Source organism: Cheilinus undulatus, linkage group 3 (genome assembly GCF_018320785.1).
Source record: "Cheilinus undulatus linkage group 3, ASM1832078v1, whole genome shotgun sequence".
NCBI lineage: Eukaryota > Metazoa > Chordata > Actinopteri > Labriformes > Labridae > Cheilinus > Cheilinus undulatus.
In genome coordinates this window covers 38,913,213-38,938,119 of record NC_054867.1, presented here as the reverse complement: position 1 = coordinate 38,938,119, position 24,907 = coordinate 38,913,213, and the positions used below count along the sequence as shown (strand labels likewise).

The 24,907-nt window shown below is 38.1% G+C and overlaps 1 protein-coding gene across 1 annotated transcript in view; it reads right to left on the bottom strand.

Annotated features, from left to right (window-relative positions):
* The window catches only part of shmt2 (serine hydroxymethyltransferase 2 (mitochondrial)), a 31,408-nt gene extending 6,501 nt beyond the window's left edge, over positions 1 to 24,907 (bottom strand). The window contains exons 1-6 of the mRNA XM_041783100.1: positions 24,777 to 24,907; positions 14,799 to 14,990; positions 9,033 to 9,112; positions 4,969 to 5,169; positions 4,703 to 4,784; positions 1,038 to 1,160 (exon numbers count right to left, since the gene is read on the bottom strand). Coding sequence (XP_041639034.1) covers positions 1,038 to 1,160; positions 4,703 to 4,784; positions 4,969 to 5,169; positions 9,033 to 9,112; positions 14,799 to 14,990; positions 24,777 to 24,809 — 711 coding nt within the window. The 5' untranslated portion in view covers positions 24,810 to 24,907. The remainder of the gene's footprint in view (positions 1 to 1,037; positions 1,161 to 4,702; positions 4,785 to 4,968; positions 5,170 to 9,032; positions 9,113 to 14,798; positions 14,991 to 24,776) is intronic.

The window sequence follows — 24,907 nt, the reverse complement described above, 5'->3', positions numbered from 1 at the left end:
TCTCACCAGCATTTATTGAAAAAGTCACAAACAATAAACAGCTCGCTAACATGCAAATGAGTCACTGGCAAATGATCAGAGCAGTAAGCAGTCTTTTTAGTGCTCCAATTAATACGCATTCTCATGACAATCTCACTTCCTCTCATATCTAAAGTGGATCAGAACATATTTATTAGATTAAAAGCCAGGATAGATGGTAGGGGTAGTGGAGGGAGTAGAAACACAGCAGGGTGATCATTGCTAGCTGACTAACAGTGATACTGAAACAAATTTTAGAAAGAAAAAAAAGAAACCAGCTCTAGTGTAGGTAACACAACAGTGAAATTCTGGAGAGGAGCCCGGGCTGGCAGATTCTGCCATAAAACAGTGAACAGTTCCACAGAGGCATGCCAGGGGGAAAATATGGCCTCACTTCAGGCCTAGTGGCAAAGTAGTTATGGTGCTTAATAAAAACACAGCTCTGTAATGGTGGGATACTCCATCTGATGGTGCGAGCTAAAGTGGAGCTCTGCAACAAAGGGAGGCCGTCATGGAGTGAATGAAGTGAACCAGCGGGTGGGTATGACAAAACAGATAAAGGGGCCTCTTGTGCACTGTCAAAGAGAGCGGTGAAGTGTGCTGTTAAAAGTTGCTGCTGTGCACTAGTGAGTCAGTACATTTAGTTCGAGTAGGCAAGAGAAGAAGAAAGCATCTGTGTTACTGAGTGCAAGTGTGAAAGACCTCAGAAATCTAGTCTGTGTTTGGAAATGTTGATGTTTTAAAGTAAATGTTGGGTATTTAGAGCAGACAGGGGACAGGAATAAGGGGAGATTTGGCTGGGATTGTTCCTTGCTTTCAGTAAAGGGGGCAGGTGTGTGTGACAGTTGTGTGGAAAAGGTTGACCGAGTTACATTTAAGAGGGAAAAGCTGGTCTGACCTTGCAGCATGAGAGGCAGAGAAAACAGGCAGCAGGAGAGGAAGAGTGGAACAAAAACAGGCAGAGAGAAAGCTGGGCTGAAAGCTGAGTGAGTTGTGAACACATAGAGTTCTTCATGCACCTTCTTGATACGGGCGTAGTCAATGAGGCGAGCATAGGCACTAGTGCCAGCAATGATGAGCTTGGGTCGGAACAGCTTGGCCGTCAATTCCATCTGGTCGTAGTCTATGAGTCCTGTTGCAGTCTGCAAATAGATGGAGAGGGACACAGATTAAACAGAGTAAAAAGAGGCAGAGGAGGAAGAGAGATGTGGAAGATGAATAAATGAGAATATTAGAGGGAGTGTGAGGGTCAGGAGGAGGGAAACAAGACACATGACAGATGAAAAAAGGTTGTTGGATATCTTGAGGATCAAGTACAAACACATCAACATAGAAGTGACATTTTTTTCCATTTGAAAATCATTTGATGCTGCTGCATTTGAAGTACCTTGGCTACCTTAAAAGGGGAAGGAATTTATCTGGGGGAGATGTTTGAGCCTCTAATATCAAGGAAGAAGACGGAGAAATTGCACTAATGCACCCTACTTATCCTAATTCAACCTTTCAGGGATCTACTCAACTGGTGTAATGAGGCTCAACAGATCAGAGGTTAGTTTGGAGATTTTTTTCAATAATATAACCACTTTCAGAAATGTGTTAAACAACCCATTGTTCAGAGGATGTACTTCAGAGCCATGGAAAATGGAGACAGACTGGGCCTGCAAAATGACCAGTGCGTCTTGATTCTGAATCTGCAGTTTTAGCTTTCCACTCCTCCTCCAAGCATCAAAGAGAGGAGACAATGCGGGCAGGATAGAGCAAAATAACAAAGTGAGGGACAGAAAGGATGGGGGGATAAGTGGAAGACAGAGGGGAAAAAAGAGAGAAAAGGAGGAGGGAGAGCTTTATTTAGACAACCTGATAATCTCCCATCTCCAGAGCACATCTATGGATGCCCCCTCACTCCATCAAGCTGCTCATTGTGAAGACAGAGCCAGTGGTGCTGGCCAGCCTGTCGATTTCCCATTATCTCTCTCGCAGAGGGGTCCTGCCTGCCCATACATCAGCAGGTCTGGACATGCAGACGCTCATGGCTATCCATCAGCCACTTCCAACACTGGCACACGACTACGTCTCCAGAAATAAAACACTGCTCACCAGCATATGATGCACTGATCATATCTACATGTTAGCTCAAGCAGATGCTTGTCAAAACTCACCCTACAGATCTCAGTACTGGTTGAAAACCCTTTCTTATTTAATGTTCTACTGCTGGGCAATTAACTGAGTTTCAATTTCAATCACGGATGACTGCACCACATGCAGTTCTGTCCATAGGATCTGTCATGTGGTAAAAGTTTCAGCATTTGCTGTCATACTTTGGTCTTTAAAGTAAATCTTATTATTGATTGATTATTATTATACACTCCCTTCCAGAAGTACTCAAACAGTGAGATCAATTCCTCTATTTTTTGCTGTAGACTGAAAACATATGGGTTAGGCATCAAAAGATGGATATGAGACAATAGATCAACATTTCAGCTTCTTATATCCAGATATTTACATCTGGATCTGATACACCACTTAGAACATGGTACCTTTAGTTTGAACCCACCCATTTTTCATGTCAGCAAAAGTATTGGAACATATGACCGACAGGTATGTTTTGTTGCCCAGATGTGTCCTATTGCCCGTGCAGGTCTGCATTTATAGTTAGAGGTGTAACCAGCATCGGGATGGAAAACAAGCAATTATGAAGTTGAGAGAAGATGGAAAATCTATCAGAGCCATTGCACAAAGATTGGCCATAGCCAGTACAACCATTTGAAACATCCTGGAGAAGAAAGATGTTCCAAGTAACGGACGCCTAATAGGTAGGCAAAGGAAAACAGCCGCAGATGAGGACAGAAACTGTGGGAGCCGTAAAGAAAGACCCTAAAACAACCGTTAGTGACATCAGCAACAACCTCCAGAGGATAGGAGTGAAGGTATCACCATCTACTGTTCACAGAAGACTTCATGAACAAAAGTACAGAGGCTACAACAGAAGATGCAAACCACTAAGAGCAAGAAGAACAGGAAGGCAAGGCTGGAATTTGCCAAAAAGTACAGAGACGAGCCTCAAAAATTCTGGGACAAAGTTTTATGGACTGATGAGACAAAGATGAACCTTTACTAAATTGCTGGAAAGACTAAAGTTTGGAAAAGGATCTGTTTATTTAAAGAAAGATTCAACCAAACTGATTGGGAGATCCTTCATCATGCAGCAAGACAATGACCAAAAACACACCGCCAAAACAACACAGGAGTTCATCAGGGGCAAGAAGTGGAAGGTTTTAGACTGGCCAAGTCAATCTCCAGACATAAATCCTAAAGACAGCGTCACAGGCTCGATGCAGTTATTGCAAGCAAAGGATTTGCAAGTAAATATGAAGTCTTGTTCAATTTTATCTTTTCAAAGTATCTGTTCCAATACTTTTGCTAAAAATATTGTGTTCCTATTCTCTAAGTTGTGTATCAGATCCAGATGTAAATACCTGGAAATAAAAGCTAAAATGTTGATCTCTTGTCTCATATTCATCTTTTGATATCAAACCCTAATGTTTTTAGTTTAGAGCAAAAGTAAAACATTCACAGTGTCTAAGTTTGATAAGTGCATGTGTTGGAGATGTTGTAAAATCAAAGAGTAATTATGTTTTATTATCATGATCTCAATACCTATGAAAATAACTGTCATCATGATTTTCCATAATCGAGCAGGCCTATACTGTCCTTCACTATTTAGACTGTATGGTTATATTGTGAGTAACCAGACTATAAATCAATCATAAAACATGTTTAAGCTCTATTGTTCTCAAGCAGGATGTTGACGCCATGCCTACAGAGGCTTCTGTACGTCTCTGGGTTTTATAAGAGAAGCAGGATTACTCAGACAATGTTTTCACAGCATTTCCCAGGATTACTAAAGTGGCATTCATTGATTTTCAGAGTATGGACCCTTTGATATAAAGTTAAGTTCTGGCAGCCGTGCTCATTTAAGATTTGTAATTTCAGTTTCTTTTTTTAGTTAATTAATTCAACTGAAGTGGTAAAAAATAGAAAAGCTTTTCAGTTTGTTAAAAGTTGAGTGCATTTCAATGACAGCATTGAAAAAAAAGGCTATTTTGTAGTTGCAGCTGCATTTTTGGCTTTCCTGGTCTTTTAAAATGTCTTTTCTCTCATTTGTATTTTTTTTTTTTCCTCTAATAAATGTAAAATTAAGATCTTAGTAGCAGAAATAGCTGATGGTAAAACTGAAAAATGGGAGACTTAGCACAGCATGATGCAGTAGAACAAGCGGTGCTTTTTACTGGACAGTAACAGACATCTGAGAATCCTGACACAGAAGAAGCTTGACCAACAGAGCTGGTTCATGTGCTGATCAGTCAAAGTAGATTTCTAAGAAAAAAGCATGGAGCTTTCTGAGTAATAAACAAATACAATTGTTGAAAACTGTTACTTTGGCATTTAAGCAGGCGCAAAAATACACATTCAATCTTAGAAAAAGAAGTTATTTCAAATATTATTCCACCTCTATCTACCTCAAAGCTTTTATAACATTGCAGTGTGCTTTTACTGCTGTTGTCAAATTCCTATTGATTTTTGCTGCTGTTAGTGTTTTTCATCATAACAGAAAAACTGTTTATCACAAGTAAGGGACGAGAGTCGATAGCTTGATAGTTGATGTTAGTTGGTCTCTACTTACATTTAACTTGTAGGGCATGGACTCAAAATAGATTGAGGTCGCTGAGATCCTCTTCACATCAGACATGTAGCCGTGGGTCAGACTGAGGGGACAAATGGAAAGAAATGTAAACAGAATTTAAAATGGACAAACACAGACACAGGAAAGACATGTCATGTAAGTTCTGACAGAGACAAAACTGGGTCAGCTGGTAAAGGTGTGATGGTAGGAGAAAATAAGTGAAAGGGCAAGGAATAAGATAAAAGTAAGTAGCAGTGATTACTGACTGTCCTCCGTCGGGCAGGTCCAGTCCCATAATGCGGTCATGGGGGTTCAGCACGGCGGTGTAGACAGCAAAGTTAGCGGGGGAACCAGAATACGGCTGGACGTTCACACCCCACAGAGCTGGGTCCAGGTCAAAGGCCTCTAGGGCTCGCTTCTGACACAGCAGCTCAATTTGGTCGACCACTTCTGCTCCACCGTAGTATCTAAGGGCAGGGTTGGAAAAACCACACTGTTAGGTCACTTACACAAATCACTCCTGAAAACCAGCTGTCAGAGCTGATGTCAGTCAAAATAAAACTACAGTTGCTGAAGTTTTTGGCCACTTAGGTGCAGAAGACACTACCGACAAAGGCTGGCCTTTTAATACCTACAGTGCTTAACAAATTTATTAGACCACCTATCATAAAAACTAGAAAACATAAATATTTTAGAAATCTTTCAAAAACTTGTTAAAAACTAAAAATGTTATTGTTATTTATTTGGCAAATAAACTGAAAACACTAAATAGCCCTTTTTCACACATAATAACCAAAAAACTTAATATTTTGTATGGCCTCCTTTGGCCTTAATAACAGTTTGCATTCTTGCTGACATTGTTTTTATGTACTTTTCGACAGTCTTGTTTGTGATTGAGTTCCAAATAGTTTCTAGCTGTTCCCACAGACTTGCTTTCTTGTTCATGATCCTGTTTTTTTTTCACTAATTTGCCCACGCCGTATCCACAAATGGAACCCCATAACATAATGGAATCTCCACCGTGTTTGACTGTGGGTGCAATATATCTGGCATCAAAACGTTCTCCAGCTTTTCTGCGGACATAAACACGATGACCAAAGAGTTCAAACTTGGACTCGTTCCTCCAGGGTACCTTTTTACAGTCATCAACAGTCCAGTGTATGTGCTCCCTGGCAAATCTGAGGCGTTTCTGGATGTTTGCAGGCCTCAATAATGGCTTCTTAGCAGCTATTCTTCCCTTTAAGCCTTGTTCTGTCAGTCGTCTGCTTATGGTCATTCTGCAGACTTTCTCAGACTTTGATCTAGAAGCATTCATCTCTGCCTGAAGATCAGCAGTGGTCTTCCTTCTGTCTCTAGTACTTAAAATCTTGAGGTGTCTGACATCTGCTTCAGTTAACTTTGGTTTCCTGCCTCTTCCTTGGCGCATTTTGTAAGTACCAGTCTCAGACCATCCAGCATCATGAAGTGCTTTAATGCGGACTCTTTCATTTTCAGGGAGCTCTCCACATTTTACTATTTTGAACAGGAATGAGGAATTTCAGACTGAATTCACCTTTTTATACCCAAATTTGAGCCGGCTCACTGGGCTTCTCTGAGAAGTCAGAAATGAATCAAGCATAACATTCTACCACTAAAACTCATTTTTCTCGCTTGAGGAATGCAAGTAAATAACTATAATTTGACATATTAATCAAGAAATAACAATGTGCTTTACTATTTTTTCAGTTTTCTTGTAAATCAGTAAATTTGAAAATTCATAGATAACAATAATAATTATATTTTAGCATTAAAAATATCATTTGGGTTGGGAGCTTCTACATATTGGTGTATTAACATTGCAGAAACATAAAAAATGATTTTGGTAACTACCAATGCTTTTAATTTAGGGCAGCTGTGGCATAAACCTTACTTTGGGTGGTGGTCTAATAAATTTGTTAAGCACTGTATGTCTTTATATTTCATCCTGGATATGGAACAACAGTTTTGTACATTTGCAAGGTCAGAAACAAAATGCATGAGAATTAAAAAAAAAACAAAAAACAAAACTTAATGAATGCTGCACGATTTGGTAATGTGTGATTGTGATTACACTGGACAATACTTCGATTTGCAATTACGATTATGATATAATACATAAATGTCATCATGAGTCTAGTTTCTTGGTTATCAAGGGATTTCAAAAGAATAATGATAGTTTCAAAGTGTGTATTTCCTAACTTAAAATATACAAATATTAAGTAGCATAAAAAATACTAAATGCACTGTTTTTGCAGTACTGCTGTCAGTACTATATTTAGGGCCCAAGCACCAAGGTGCAAGGACCCTATCAAGATTGTTACGATTATTCACCATTTTATTATGTGCAAGTTTTCACTTTTGGCAGCCTTAACATTTCCAAAAAGTCTTGGAATTTGGCACATGCAAGGGGTCTGGTGAAAAATTAAAAATTTTAAAAGTTGCCAACATGAGTGATTGGAACTGACTGGCTAGAGCCCCTTAAACCGGCCTTTAAATTCAGCCCTTCAAGGCCGTTTTACCTATCAAAAAGAAATTTTGTACACTATACAGCTTCACAAGCTGAAGTCTCTTATCATCATGGTTAATTACCTACAGGAGGTCTGGCATCTTTTAATTTTGGTAGGCTCATATATTATGCCAGGACCTACAAATAAACATCTTTGACCCATATTGCCAAGTCAATCGGAAGTGCACCATTTTTAATTTTTTGTAACAAAATGGGTCAAACTCGCCATTTCCAGAGGTCACTCTAGGATTATCTCCTACAAGGACTTTAATCCGATCCCTTTCATCTTTGGTGAGAAGAATCCCTCAAGGATAAAGTTATCAAAATCGTGTACAAACCCAAAGGGGTTTGATGTCTCAAAATGGTACAAAAACAGGCTTTTCCTCAAATAAACAGGGGCAGTTACTGCAAAACTGAGCATCAGATTCAAAGGTGCAAGGGCCTGTTCAGTGCTGCTTACAGCCGTAGTTATTCATATTTTCCAAAAGATAAAAGTTCTTCCTTTTTGAAAATAAAGGTACGGTACCTCTTTAAAGTGTAATAGCGGCACTATTGTAAATTTAAAGGCCTTTCTGCAGGCATTTTTGTAAACCTTTCATGTACTACTTAATACAAAATAACTGCAGCCTTTTATGCGATTATATAATTGCACAGGCTGACAATGCTACTGCTATTAGATCAATTGTGCCGCACTAAACTAATCTATAATACCAGCTTATGTTGTCTCCCTGCTTCACCATAGCCTTTGAACCGGCTGTGACAAGTCTCTGGCAAAAGAGTAAATGTCCAAAAAGAGGAAATTCAATATTCACTTTCTTGTATTTCTATTTTTGCCCTCTATCAACACTTCAAGAAGATAGTTGCCACTTAAACTGCTAAATGTTTTACTTTTTTATCAAACTTGCTGCTTACTTTTTCCATTTGATTATCTAGTGCCAAGAAGATTTGGTGCATTGGGTTTTCAGAACTCTTAAATGGAAAAATCCTCCCTTCTGGGGTTGTAAATCACACCAAATGTTCGAGCAGACCAGAGCAGTAAATTGACAGTTATTTAAAAGCCATTTAAGAGCCACTTTTTTTTTTTTTTTTTTTTACAAGATGCCATGTTCTAATTTGATGCTTTGCAATTCTAAAATTATTAGCTTTTGCTGCTTTACTTTAATTTACAGTAATGTGCTTTACCAAATCATATTTCTGCATTAGACAGCACTGTTAATCTAAATAAATGCAAAGTAATCAAGACAAATGTTAACCTGAAACTAGAGAGCAGATCTGTGACATCTCAGGTGAAAAGGCTCGCCAAACCTTTTCAGTGTAATTACAGATGAAGGAGCAACAGATGGCCTCTGTTCAAACCACTCATTCAATGAGATCACCCTTTTGTTTCATTACATTAAAGTGTAAAACAGCAGATGAGTAGGATGAAGGAGGTAGAAAAAAAGAGCACATTCAGCGGGAGGGAGATTTACAGTACCCTTGTTTTCCAGGAATCATAGGTATCAAATAAGAACCACACAAACATGTCAGCTCGAAGGGAAATAAGCAAAAATACTAAACTGAAAAAAGTGAACGTGCAACTGTTAGCCTTTGCACTAAATTCTTCCAGTGTATCCTCTAAGGTGACTTTTTCTGGAAGGCAGAGCTGTGGATTGTTAGCTTGGGTTTAAAATGTGCTGTTGAAGGGAAGGCAGGACAATACAGTATAAATCAGTGAGTGTCCATGTGTGCATTTGTGTAACAAATATCCTAAAGCACAAAATATCAGCAGTGTTAATAAGCTGGGTGGGACTGGATAAACACACTCACCTTCTCCCTGGGTAGCCTTCAGAGTATTTGTTGTTCAGACACGAGCCCTGTGCTTCCAGAGCAGCTCGACTGCAGAAATTCTGTGGCGAGAACACACACAAGCAAACACACATACCCTCAGATCAATGGAGCGAGTGGACAGAAGGGACAAGGACTGCAAATTAAAGTCTGTTAAGTGATAGTGAGAAATCCCCCTCCAGCTAAAGGCAATCATTACAGTATTGAACCTCCTGGACTTCCATAGACTAACACGCTGCACTTCACAATGCTGATTGCCTCACTGCTAGAGGATACAACATAATGTTGCAAACTTTTCTGCACATCTTCAGATACAAAGGTGTGGCCTTTTCCTATCATTTTGCAATGCATTTTTCAAGGTAACCTTTTTGTAGGTATGGTCTGCTTCAAAAATATTATTGTTAGTACTTCCATAAAAGTTTTCTTTCATGTCATGTCTGTGGTCTCAAACAAAAAAGTCTTACTGAACACTCCTATTCTAAACACAGCATCAGTAAATCACACTTGACTTCATGATTGACACATTAAAGTCCTAAATTGTTCAGTCCTTGTGTCTGCTTTCAACATTGAAACAACTGGTTCAAATAAGCAGTAATGCATTAAATGCTATTAATTTAGATGCAAAATTAGAGTAGTTATTTGAAACTGCATTAATTGCATGCATTATTGTCTTTTTCAGCAACTTTGCTTAATGATTTAAAATAAGTACTCTACTGCCCCTTAATGTTTTATTTCTGTTAAAAAAAAAAAAAAAAAAAAAAAAACTCCAATAGCTCAGTGGGAAAGTCAAAAGTCATTTGCACCTTGTGTTATCAAACATTTACCTTTTAACTGTTGTCTTATTTCCCTTTTCCATGATTAAATTCAGGCCATAATCTTCAATCTACCTAAACATCCTTATTTTCTCTTGAAAAAGCAAGTTTCAAAACAGTTATTTGCCCTTGATTGTGATAAAAAAAATCAAACATCTGACAGCCCTAGTTCAAACACAAGAAAATTCAACTATAATTTTACTAGTTTCTTAAGTGTAAAGATTTCTGGACTCCACGTGTGTTTGGATAAGTAAATATTAATACCTTAGGTTTAATGATCTAGGCCAGGAAATAATATTTGCTGACCAAATTACTAATAACATGTAATGTCTTAAATTAACAATTAGTGAAAATAGCGATTAGCAGGGGCTATCCATTAATCTCCATATCTGATCATTCTCTCACCATTCTTTGCCATATGACTGATTACATTCAGGTAGGGCTCAGCGATTATGGCAAAAAATCAAAATCGTGATTAATTGAACTTTTTTCCTCGACTATGATTAATGAACAATTATTCTGACCCCAACCTCCTACTCTGTTTGTTCCGAAAATACGTGTATAATTAAACATAATTTACAAATAACTGAATGGAACAGGCACAGATTAACAATTTTTGGTTATTTATTTAAACAATTTAAATCAAAACACCATGACAAACCACAACTCCAACTCCTTTTCCTCCAGCCAATTCTCAAAAAGCTTTCACTGACCCATCATTTACACACACACATACCACTTGATTATATACAGTCAACTTGCTAGCAGAAGGCACAGCAGAGCTTTGAGGATGCACCGGCAGGCCAGCGGGTTAGAACATTAGCTAGAGAATGTCAAATCTAACAAAGCTCTATCAGAATCTACAGTGTCATTAAAACGAAATAAAACAATCAAAAGCAGAAAAAATAACTTTCAACCTCTTCTAGAAATAATTTAAAAACATTAAAACAGCCACGTAGTGTAACACTGTATAATTACACTTACACTTAAAACTCTTATACTTCATGAAAGTCTTGAATTTGGCTCGTTTTATCAACTTTTAATACTTCCTGAGACACAAAGAGATGACATTTTGAGTTGCCATGGGTGAAAAATACTGTAAAAACTCAAAATCTTACCAAGTATATTTTTCTAAATTCTAGTCAAAATATCTTATCCCACTTAAAATAAGACATAAACACCTAAGGAGTTACATTTCAGTCAGCTACGTAAACTTGTAGACAGTACATCTTGAATATCTTGAAAGTGAACGTGTCTTGAAAATATCTTGTTATCAGTCATAACTCAGATGAAACAAGCTTTTTTGACATTGCATAAGGTTTTTAAGCTGCTGTGTATTTTGTAAAAGATGAATTATCTTGTTTCAAAACTAGACTTAACTTGAATTAAGAAAACAATTAACTTTATTGCAGATCAACAAGATGATGACAGACTGGAGAACAATGGCTTATGATGGCACAAAAAGTACTTCCTAAAACAAGACAGGAATGCCAATTCAAGACATTTTGTCTCTAAATAACACTTTCTTATCTTATTTTAAGTAGGTGGTGGGCTCAAATGGAGAACAGTGGGCTTTTATAAACTTAAAATGAGTTACATACACTTAAAACAAAAGGGATGATTTAGGAGGCTAAAAAATAAAATATACTTTTGAGCATTAAAGGCTTATTATGAGACGCAAAACTTCCTAATACTGGTAAAATATAGCTAAGAATGAGTTTTCTTGGCTAGTTTTAAGACCTCTCTTATCTTGTAAGGCTTAAATAAAATGTCTTATAAAGAAATCTTATCAAGAGAATTTTCACTTGTTCCATTGGCAGATTTTCTGCTTATTACAAGCATAAAACCTCATGTTTTACTTTTTAAAAATATTTTTTATGAATGGCCTTTTTACCAGTGTAAACTATTCAAATCTTTTGTTTTTTTCTCATGAGAGAACAGCTGACTATCGTCTCTCCAAACTTTCTTCTCTCAGCACCTAGGACTTCCCTCCTTTCCTTTATATAATATACAAAAATTAATAAAACTGCAAGTTATACGGCACATCACAGTACAACGTAAATAAAACACCTATCTTAATTCAAAGTTAAAAATATAAGTAAGCTTTTAAAAGGTAGATCCAAACTTACATGGAAATATGACAAAAACAGAAACTACTGTATGTTAGATAAGTTATGAGGTTAATACTTGGATTTGGCAGTGTGCTTGAGGAGTAATCAGGCCTGCTGAAACCTGATGCTGAACTCTACAAATAAACTCTACTGACCACATGACTGCAACCCTGACTGTGAAACTGACCGTGGATAGCTCACAACACTCGTACAGGAAATTATCACTATAAGGCTCCAGTAATGGATTCTGACACAAAACACACACAGTACTCAACTCCTCTTCTCACTGGTGTGTGTTTGTGCCTGTGTTTATGCTAATATTTCACCTAGAAGCCAAGAGGAGATCAAGGCAGATAACAGCTCCAGTAACAGCTCTCTGCTGCGTCTGTCATGCTGATGATTGTGCATATATTAGAAAAAGGGAATGCATTTGCTTCTCATGGTCTTTAAGTGTGATGTGCGTTTTTGTGGATTTATGTGGAAAAACGTATGTCTCTTCATTCAAGGAATGTCTTCCTGAGCTGCACTGTGATGTGCCTTGCAGAGTGCGGTGGGGAGGAGGCAGGATGAAGATATCAGCTTTATCTCACACTAGAGCGGTCAGGCTTTGTGTAGAGAGGGGGCCGATATACTTCACTGAACAACTACTGTGGCAAATAAGACACAGGAGGGGAGAGAAAGAGCAGTACCAGATACAACCCTGTCTGCTCTTTCGAATAGTGAAAATTTTCAGCCTTGGAAAAGAAAAAGAGTTTCCAAATGATTCTGTAAGCACTGAGCGATTCTTGTTTACAGAAACTGTTTCCTGCTGTGAGCATTTTGATAAAAGACAGGTTTGAATGGCTTCATATGAATTTACTCCAGAAATACAAGACTTGTCAGGGTTTAACACGTCTACTTTATCTTTGAATGTTGGAGACAAGAGGTCAAGGTCTTACTGGCCTGACTGACTAGGACATTAAAAAAACACTTTCAATTTCTACTATAAAATATTTCAGACAGCAGGATGAGTTAGAAGTAAAAAGAGTTGAAAATGAAAACACTTATTCGGGGTATGAAATAAATGTAAACCTTTATCACTAGTTGAACTGACCATGATGAACATACATACTTTATTTATCAATAGATAGTGCCCTGACAGAACACTGATAATTTTTTCTGTTAATGCTGCCAGTAGCAAAAAAGATAAGAAATCCGTGCAATCCATGTATATCTACAGTACATATCTATTACATTTTCCAAAAACATTAAACAGTGGTGATGAAGCATTTCCAGCTACCTGCACTGTGATGTTCAAGGGATATGCTGCCAGCTCCTACAGGCACTCAGAATTTACACTGACTTGTGTTCTTTAGAAATGAGTAAAGTTAAGAAATGCATCAAAATAAAGGAGAATGCTCCTTTATATCCAAAACAACAAGGACATCATGGTTTGAAAAGTCACATAGATTGTAAATCAAAGAATCAGCCAGCATGTCTCCATGCCAATATTTAGATGCCATATTTAGAGGTTGAAGGAAACAGATAAGTGTGCCTACCCAACTGATATTCTGAACATTGGCTTATCAAATAACCATGGACTGTAAACAAAAAACCTCTCAAGTTAATAGTTTCTTTTACTTTGCAGCACACAAAAAATGGCCTAAAAAGAGATGTGCATGGTTAGCTGCTGAACAGGCTCAACAGTCATCTGTACTAGCAAGCATCAGGAGTACTAATTTATTAAACTTATTGTTAATATTCTTAGTAGTTTAGTCTAGCAGGCCAGCCAAAACAGCCAACTCTCTCAGCTATAAGTCAGCCACCTGCTACAACTACAACTGGGGCTATACATAGCTCCAGCTGATGGCCACTGCTTTAATGCTCTAATATCTGGATGTAAAACAGCCCAGAAGCCCAAGAGGTACTTCACGTGGGCTGCCAGAAGTCATTTAGAATACATAAAAGTCAGAGTAATAAAAGAGAAATTAAATCATGTTCCAAATGATCCAGAACTACTTGATTACATGTTATTTCAATTCTCAAAGTAACAAAAAACAGAAATTTCTACTCATGTAACCTCTACATCACACAACTGGTGTAGGACTCAATGGTGACACTCTCTTAAATATTCTACTGTGCAGCTTGCTCTTCAATTTCAAGAATTCATCAGTCTCCTCTGAGACATTAATGCTACTTGGGAAGAGTTTGCTGGGCCACAAAGTTCATTTACAGAGATAAATATCAGAAAAGAAATTTCAAGTGACTCTGCAGATGTCTGATTAAAACAACAGAAATGTCAGTGGCTCGTAAATTGCACCTTGTAATTTACGAGCAATGTTATTCAAAAGCATTTTAGGTAAATATTTGAGTCTCATGTTATGGCAGTACAAGGGGTGTTTGGTGGCCCCAGAAAATTTTACTGTCTCAAAGTGGACTGCAGCATACTGAAGTCTGGGAGAGGCTGATGTAGAAATGGGGATAGAGATGTATGAAGGCTATGCCAGGTTAAACTGGTATATGACTTAGACCTGAGGAATGCCTGACCACCACAGGCATGTAGACATTAACTTGTAAGAGGACCAAATGTTGGTAGTGTTAGCACTGCTATGTAGACACACTCAAATCATAAGGACACAGTGATCAACTTAGATATTTTAAAAGACTTTTTTCAAAAAACATTTGACAAAGAATATCCCTGACATTTCAAGCATAAAATATTTTTATTTGTAGTTTCTCGGAGCCCTTTTTGCCTATCTCCTTCCACCATTAAATAAAAAAAATGTTGTAAAGGGGGTAGTAACACAGAGGTGAAAAATAAAAGCAAATCTGTGAAACAAGTTTACCTCTGATGCAATGAGCTCCAGGCCACGGCACTGTCTGTCCTTCTCCTTCTTGAGCAGATCCCACATCTCAGGGTCGTCCTGGGCCAGACTTTCTTGGCCTGTCCAGGGACGATCTTCATCTACTGCACGGGTGGCAGCATGCGACTGCTGGCCACGGACGCAGAGACGAACCGGGGCCCGCTGGCACAGAGGCTGTGGACAGAAGTGGCAGTTACTATGAAACGTCATGTTTAACTGAACACTGGGTCACTGCAAAAAAAAATCTACATAAGGTTGTGAAGATTTTTTTCTTGTAAACATGGAGATTTTTCGACTGCAAATAACTAAAAAATACAAAACACAAAATAACCCTGAACCTTCGCAAATGGAGCAATGTTGTCTTTTATTTGAGTGCAGGAGGAAAAAAGAAAATAACATGAATTAATTTTATTGAGTGATACAGTCTTGAAAATGTAACTACTTTAGAAAAACAAACCTCATTTTAAAGAGATTATTACAGATCATTTACACATTTGTTGCAGGACTATGATGATTTGCTCTATATATATCAGGAGACATTTTCAGTCTCTGCTCCCTTCAAACACAGTCCAATGTCTGGTCTGGTATAATTAAAAACTGGCGTGTTTGCATGATATCAATAATCAGCATGGTTGTTCAAATATGCCTCAATCAGCACTTCTACAAACTGAGGGACTGACTTTTACAGCCTCAGTGTACCGACGGAGGCATGGAGAGAACAGATTCAGCACTTCCTGCTTATCTAATCTGGACTGGGGCTGCTGAGGTCTCCTACTGCTGCTGCTGCAGTGTCTGATCATGTGACTGTGTGGAGTCCATATAATACCATGTCTCTGTCCCTATTTCCAGTTCAAACATGAATTTTGTGTGGCACTGTCAAAAATGCTGATTAATTTTCATTAATCAAAGAAAAATAACAATTTAAAATAAGTATCAGATTTATGTCATCACACAACTGTCCAGAGCTGCTTAATGAATTTGATTTAATCACATGCAAAAATTATCTGTGCTCTTTCTTAAAATTATTTCATCCATCCCAGCGATCAACAAGATTTATGATGTTTCCTTACTATTATTCTACCTGTAACTACTAAGTCTACTTATAATGCAATCCCTCTCCTTTTGAAATATGCAATTAATTGTGATTAATAAATTCTGAAGCCTAATATTTCAATTGAATGATAGCACATATACAAGCTTTTCTTAAATTTAATGGATTTTTTTTCAACTTTGACCACCTGAGATTTATTTCTTTCAGTCAAATACACAGCTTGGAATCTTCTATGTAGAAAAGAGCTTACATGTAGTTTACTAAACAACTATCGACTGAAAAATCCCTAAAAATGTTAGTCGACTACCTTTTTTTCATGAAGAAGACAAGAACTAGAAAAGCTAAAAATAGATCTCTGAGACTAAAACACAACTTAAATGTAAGTACTGGATTTGGAACTAGCCTGGGGTAGAGGTACATAGCCAACAAACAGTAACTTGAATAGGACAGTGATTGTTGTGACAGTTTAAAGGTAGCAGCAGGCAGCATTTGCACCTGACAACATCTGTTAAAAAAGACGTTAACAAACTTAACTCACATTAAGGTTTTTACTTAAACTTGGAACAGAATGTAGAATAGGTAAAGAATCATATCTTAACCATGTCACTAGTCCAGGGTAATAAATCCATTTTGGTTGAAATTCTTGATATTCTCTTAAACCTCTGTAGTTCCCCTCAGGCTTTTGCCCGGTTGAGTACAGGTTTAAAAAAAAAAAAAAAAAAAAAAAACCTGGTTGGAAGCACCTTGTCAAAATAAGAAAAAAATGGATAATTTGTGCAACAGCTTGCTTTTTCTCCCTCTCCTCAACACAGTGACAGCTAAACACACATGCATTTGAGCAGGTGTGTAGTGAAGAACTGAAGCAATCCTCTGACCACTCAGAGTTTCCCTCACAGATTTGAACTGGACAGCCAGCTTGGTACATCTGTTGACCATCCAAGCATTTTTATTTCCTTTATCCAGTACATACTACAAGCATTTTTCTCTCTACTCTTCGCATACTTAGTTCAATATCACACAGCACTGCATGCCATTGTAGTTTTGTGATGGATGATTTTCTCACTAAATTTCTTGTTTAATCATGCAAACATTATATTCCTAACAACACTTGAATGCCTTTTATTCTAGCACTATGTGGGGTAACACTTAGGGGAAAAAAAATCCTTTCAAAGTTGCTCACACTCAGAACTAATCGGGTTGCTCTCATCGTTTAATCAACAATGTGATGATGACTCTGTGTTGAGATCAATCCCACCACTGCCAGACTGTAGTTATCATTTGTACAGGTGTGCTGGGGTGTGAGGGACAACCTCCCTTTAATAGCATCATTAAAAAGCAATTAACACAATACTTAGGACTGGTTGAGGACACCCACATGAAATAACAAACGCAATTAACGGTAACTCCATGTGGTGTAAAAAAAAAAAAGTGCTCTTACTCTTTCCCGGCATCTTTATTGTACTTTAAAACAATCAACAATACCAAGCCCTTAATTTTGACACATTTTAAGATGTACAATTAAGAATTTTATTGATGTCACAGAATTAATAAGCAGTTTGAGTCATTATAACAATGCTAAAATGGCCAACATCAGTCTCCTAATGCAGCATCCTTAGTAAAAGAAACCAAACAGTTAAAGAAAAGTCTTTATCCTCAGGAGCAGCTTGCAGATAGTTTATCTGCTCTATCCCTGGTCGGCGCACCCTCTCTACTCCTCCTCTTCATCTGCTCCCTGGGGCGGCAGAGGGGACAGTGGCGACATACCAGGGGAGGTGTTTGGCACATTAATGACCGATTTCGAACAGTCTCTACTCCAGCCCTCTGTCACCAACGGCTGATGGTGGAAAAAAGGGGAGAGGGCCCACCCTCTGGGTTTTGGAAGAGATGAAGGCCTGGGGAGACAGGTTGGGCTGCCTCTGAGGACACGTTTCTCACAGAGAAATCACATGGGTCATTAAATCTTGATGGGAACTGTCCTTTGCTGTCTGCGTTTCTGCTGGGACACACCAATGCCAGGAAAAGCAATGGCAGAAAACCCAACACAAGCCAAGACTGCCATGGTTATAGCGCAACTGATGACTGCAAAACAGACAAGGGTGCCTCTTTCCTCCTCGTCACCTTTATACTTGTTTTCCTTTCCTTACCCTAATTCTCTCACTTATCATGTCACCCTTTTTCGCAAACATGCTCAGAAAAGTAGTGCACAAGTGGTATTTTATTAGTTTTGTATCGCTGTGGATATCATCACCGTGTCGTCTAAACACTTGGCTTAAACAAACAATGCACAGGTCGGTCCCTGTGGTCCGCCATCGCTCTGCTTCCCTGCCTCATTTGTCATCACTGATCATTACGGGAGATTAATTAATAAACACGGTAAACTGATCCAAGAAAAGTGAGAGCCAAGATACAAGCACCAAATATGTCACAGCAGGACTATTTTTAGGCGACAGATGACGCTGTCGTTTGAAGGTGAACTTGATGAAAACTCTGCTGTGAGAAAAGGGGCGGGATGGGCCACATCAACCCAAGTGCGGAGCACAAAGTAATGGCAGAGTCACAGATGCACTGTATCTGTGTGACAATGATAAGGTAAATGTTGGCAGTTTACCTTTGCCGTCAAACATCTGTGCCCAAAGACCAATAGCACAGAAGAACAAAAGGGAAGAAAGGAAATCATTTCATTAATCCTTGTTCTGTATTATTTTTGCCCATTTCCTGCAGCAGTACCTGAGGCAAGTCAATTTTACAGATGACTGCTGTCCATCATTGACTGAACCAAACAACAATCAGCCCAGTAACAGAAGAAAACAGAGGGGACTAAGAAGAGGAACTGCAGAAAAAACAGATACGTAAGGTTAGAGAGAAGAAGTGTCAACAGGGCAGCAGCATCCGTCAGTCTGACACGCAGTCGCCTCTTTCCCTGTCACTGACTAATAGCAGGGCTGTCCGTTACAAATTGCCCTGTGATTCAGTCTGGATAACACTAGACTGAGAAAACTGGACGGGGTGAGGAGGCGTTAAGGGACAAACAGAGGCAAAGTCCAAAGCGACTTCACTTGATTCGGGTCAAAGGATTGTCAGGGTGACAATCAGAGACCTAAGCAATGACTGCACAAAGCCAATCTTCAGGAGGGGTAGGCGGTGGAATGATATATTTATGCTGTAATCTTTCCACAACACTTCTTGTGGTGAAGAAGATGATAGTGGAGGAGCGCTAGGCTGAGGTTTCTGCTTCAGGACCTTTAAGTGCATGCTGTGGACAATACAGTTGGCAAAGTTGGGATAGGGCCATGGCCTTTTTCGCAGCTGGACCCACAACTCCTTCACTGTCTCTGTGAAATGCTGTCCCTCTAAAAGAGCTCTCAACTAAAGAGCTGAATATTATAAATGCAAGTGAACATTTTTTTTATAAAAGGTCAGAAACAGGTAGAAATGGCCTGATAGAATTTTCAGTGACATAACATTACATTTTTAAACTAAAGACTAACAGTGCAACAAGACCATTTAAGGACGTTGCTGAGGACAGTTGCAGCTGTGTGAATTCGCAGTCTGAATCAACCTGGTGTTGTCAAGGTTTGTCAAAGTGCCAACAGGTGGTGTTTGAAGGCTGTGTGTAGATAGGTGGGCAATAGAAATCTTGTTTTGAAGAGCTAAATGCCAACAAATACTGGTTGGAAGCAGAATAAAAAAAACACTAATGTGAATTTTGGAAAGCATTACATCTACTTTTTAAAAAAATAAACTTTCCACACAGAAATTATTCTACCCGATAGATGCTCCTGTTCCCTTCATTAGCTGTTTTCGTGTAAGCAGGACACATGTGCACTACTCTAGCAAAAAGATGCAAAATAAAAGGCTGCAGAGACCCAACTTGTCTGTGTAAAAATGACTGTTTTCAGCACATATCTTGACAACAAAACTGAGCTAGCAAAGAATTTTGGTGTTTATAGATACCATGAGGCGGGGATGCCCTGTTTCAGTGGTGATGGCAAGTACTGCCTTCATGTAGAGACGTGATTTGCACAGAAACTCCCTTTAAACTGAGTAAGTGTGAGAGTCATTGCTATGGAAATGATACTTTGTCTCCCCCTGTTGCAGTGGTGTGAGCTGAAAGGCTTTCAGACATTGAAGAGCAGCCCACTGCAAGTGGTTGGGAGTATGAACCACAGACCATAAAAAGCACCCGACAAGGCCTGTGTGACGTCAACTGCTTGATTACAACAGGCATGCTCAAAGAGCTTCTGAAGCCAATCTATGGCGGCTTCCATATTGAAATCGCTGTCTCAACCGAACTTTGGACCAACCTAACGGCAGACAAGAGCCCACCCACTGAGCTTGACTTCCTGTCCGCTAAGCTATCACTAAAGTTAGCCTTCTTGTTGACAGATAGGTAGCATCTGCCTGTTGAGCTATCTGTCAATCAAATGAGACACACCAATCAGTGCACAGTGAGGTTTTTCCTAAATATAATCAAAACTACTGTGGTACATAAAAATAAACCCCAGTACAGTGTGAGGACTTGAAGAGCTTAGCTGATGAGACATGTTTCATTGTTTGAACCAGGCTTTAAACCAGTTTATTTCTAGTGTAAAAAACTGCTTTTTAACATTCGTTGTGTAAGTGACTTCCTGTGTTCCTGTAACCAGCCTCAAGTGTACACTTGCCCATGTTGCAATTTTTTTGCACTTCTGCATTGGCTTCATTTTGGTTTGGTTTGGTTTCAACTTGCCTCATCATGAATCTTTGGTCTGAACCGAGTTTAAGACATGTCGCAATTCCCTTAAAACATACAAGTATGTAAACAATTAGTGAAATGCAGTTTTGATTTACCAGGAGATACCTGTATATTTATAGTGTTAAGGCTTGACTTAATTTGTGGAACACTTAAAATTGAATATCAGTATCTGCCATTTCACACTAAATCAAGAGTTATCCAAGAGTTTAAAAGATCCACCTTAAAAGATGAATGACAGCATAAAAACACATAATAAAATATGCATTTCTGATCTGCTTCAGTTACAGGAATTATACTAGAATCAAATCTTACCTGTTAAAACAGGACAGTGTCATGTTAGCTAATCTAACAAGCTCATGTGTCTAGAGATATTTGAGTGGAGCATTAGTGTTTCATATGATGAGAGGTGATGAAGACAGACAGGGTGTGTTCAGGCTAAAACAAACATTACATTTGAGCTTACATAATAGGTTGATTATTAAAGAAGTTAACCTCCTTTGACTGTTTACGAGGACTGCTGCAAATATTTTTTTTGACAGAACTTCAAACAAAAACATGACAGCAGCAGCTGTGGTACACATCAAACTCCAAAGGGCAAATACATCAAAACTTAATCTTTGGCAAAAACACATAAAAATATTTTAAGGATCATAATCTTGGCAAAGAAAGAAGTATAACCACTATCAAACATACTCCTAATAGCACCTTTTTCAATTGTAACTTTGCTATCAGTCAGCAAATATGTTTCTGAAGGAAGAATGGCTATGTAAATCCTTTCCTTCATTTAAAAAATGCACAAGGTGCCAAGATCATAATATTTATGGCAAAAGGTGTAACACTGTTTTCAAAGGAACTGCAAACACTACGTAAAATACAAGTTTTGAAAATGGGCTGCTGCTTTTGGAGAAAATGGTTGCAAAACAACCAGAGCAATCTGCTTTCAATCTTTACACCTGAAGCGAGACAAGCTAAGAATGTAAAATCCAGTCATAAATGTTAGGTTCTCCTCTCTGTAAAGCATCTTAATCTCATCCTAAAATTCATCTGTGATTTTTTTTAGGGCAACCCAACAAGAAATTACAACTCACAGACTGAAACATGACTCACTCACACAGATCCTGTGAGGACACACTCTGACCTAACAAAAAGAAACAAGGAGTCATGTGAGTCCTTTAGCAAGTCAATGAAGATGCACACGTTGACAATTAGAACCAATAGGAACCACATGCATGCATGTGGCAGTACGTACAGTATTAAAGTTCAAACAAACTGGCAGTGACTTATAAAACTAGGTCTGAATACATGCCACAAGATTTTGGCAGAAACTTGCAATAGCCTAGTTGTTTCTGAAATACTGCATGAAATTCATCTTGAAAGTAGGTCAGTTCATGAAGTTAAAATTAGGCTATTAATATCCTTCAATCTGTTTTTTAACACCTCCATCACCCTGATGTCTCTTCTATTTAAAAAAATCGTTTGATAAAACAGACAGTCAAATTAAGAAACTTTTATCAAACTAACTAACTTTGAAATTAGATCACTGGGTGAGCAATCTGTCACAAAAATGCATCCAGAAAGCTGCGCTGACTAGAACAAGCCACAGGGAGAAAATGTCCATAGTGCCATCATTTTTCAGGACAATAGAAATTCATTTTACATTTCAGTATACTGTACTTAAATAAGTGCTTAACAAATGTATTAGACCACCCTAACCCTAAACAAAGTGAGGTTTATGCCACAGCTGCCCTAAATTAACTGCATTGGTAATTACCAAAACCTTTATTCTTTGTTTCTGCAATGGTTAATACACCAACATGTAGAAGCTCTTTAACCCAAATGATATTCTTAATGCTAAAATATCATTATTATTGTTATCCATAAGTTTTCAAATCTACTGATTTACAAGAAAACTGAAAAAAATAGTAAAGCACATGAATATTTCTTGATTAATATGTAAATTATAGTTATTTTCTTGCATTCCTGAACAGAAATATGAGTTTTAGTGGTTGAATGTTATGCTTGATTCATTTCTGACTTCTCAGAGAAGCCCAGTGAGCCGGCTCAAATTTGGGTGGATTCAGTTTGAAATCCCTCATTCCTGTTCAAAATGGTAAAACGTGGAGAGTTCACTGAAAATGAAAGAGTCCGCATTAAAGCACTTCATGATGATAGATGGTCTCTGAGACAAATATGACAGGTGGTCTAATAAATTTGTTAAGCACTGTACATGATGGTGTTCATGAGGTATATATGTATATTTAAATTAGGTTGACAAAAAGAGGTCTTTTCAGAACTCCTTGCAGTTGCTGCAAGTTGTGGTACAACCCCACTTCCCCCAAAATTAGGGTAATGTGTAAAATGTACATTTAAAAAAATGAAATGATTTGCAAACCTCATAAACCCATATCTTATTCAAAATTGAACACAAAACATATCAGATGTTGAAACAGATATTTTACCATTTCAGAGCAAATATTTGCTCATTTTGAATTTGACGGCAGCTAGACATCTACAAATAAAGGATGGAGCCACAAAAGGCTGAAAAAGTAAGCCTTACTCATTAACAACTAGAGGAGCATTTTGCAACTAATTAGGTGGATTGTCAACAGGTCAGTAGGTGACTGGGTATAAAAGAAGCATTTTAAAGGAGCAGAGTCCCTCAAAAGGGAAGATGGGCAGAGATTCACCAATCTGGAAAAGTTGTGTAAAATTGTGGAGCAATTTAAGAAAAATGTACCTCAAAGTAAATTAAAAAGACTTTCCTATCATCTACAGTACATAATATCAAAATATTCAGAGAATCTGGAAAAATCTCTGTGCGCAAGGGACAGGGCCAAAGGTCAATATTGAATACTGGTGATCTCTGGGTTCTCAGGCAGCACTGCATTAAAAACAGGCATGATCCTGTACTGGAAATCACTGCATGGGCTCAGGAACACTTCTAGACACTACTGTCCATCAACAAAAAGTATCTATCTATCTATCTATCTATCTATCTATCTATAAAACAAGGGGATGCTACACAGTGATAAACATGGCCCTGACTCCAATTTGAGATTTGTTGCTGCCATCAAATTCAAAATTAGCAAATATTTTTTTCATGGAATGAATGATTATGTTGTTAATGTTCTATTGTGAATAAAATATTGGTTTCTGAGATTTGCAAATCATTGCGTTCTGCTGTATTTAATTTTTGCAAAGTGCCCCAACTTTTTTGGAATTTGCTTTGTACACTTGATATACAATATATAGATAAAAAATATTTGGATCACCTAATATTCACTAGTAAAAGTACACTCAGTGGTGTTTTATCATACATTTAATTTAAATGTTGTGGACTGGCTGTTGACTGTATGAAATAAACTGCTTACTGAGATTAGAATTATACCATATATATTAGGACTGAAACAATAAATGCTTTTGCTTACAAGTTTCGGCTGACACTGCATGAACAAGTGACTGCTGCTTGAAAGGTTTGGCAAAAATACTGACTTATCTGTTACATTATTATCTTAGTGTAAAAGGTTAACATTTGCCTGGTGCACGATTTGCACTTTGAACGTTATTGGGGGCTCGACTAGTTAATAATAAATCATTGTATGTAACTTTCTCTTACGTTAACGTAAATAGAAAGATAATAACGTTATCTGTATTGGCTTTAAACTCCACTCTTGGTCATCCCTTTGGATGCAAAACAATGTCTGTAGAACTAAATTATTATCATACGAAGAAAATATTTTACAAAATAATAAAACATTATTTCGTACAACTCTTCACGTATTGGTACTGATAAAGGGGCATGTTAGGTGGATTTTCCAGCTGTCTCCCATATGATGAAACTGAGCAGTCACTGTTGCATCATTGCGTGGTCACAGCTGCAGCTATGTAACATGCCATGACACCTACCCTGCTAGCTTAAAAGCTAACAAACAAACGTAATGATTATTATACAGAGTACCAAAACCAAAGAAACGCAGCAACGTGGAAATATTGTCTTAGGAAGTGACAACTGCAAATCTTGGAAAGCCGAGGGCAACTTAAACCCCCACGCGTTAGTATTGAGCAACACTGACGTTAAGCTAGCTAACAGTTCCACCTGGACATAAACGGCAAACAAGTTACGCAACTCATGAGAGAATATGTGACACAAAAACTTCACCTATCATAAACTTACCCGTGTGAGTCGTCTGAAAGCGAAAGACAGCATGTTTCCAGTTGTCAGGCCAGAGGGAGAAGCAGCACAGCCAGGCGACACACACCGCTGACAAGCTCCGAAAGGGCTGTTTGAAGTTGATGGCAACGGCT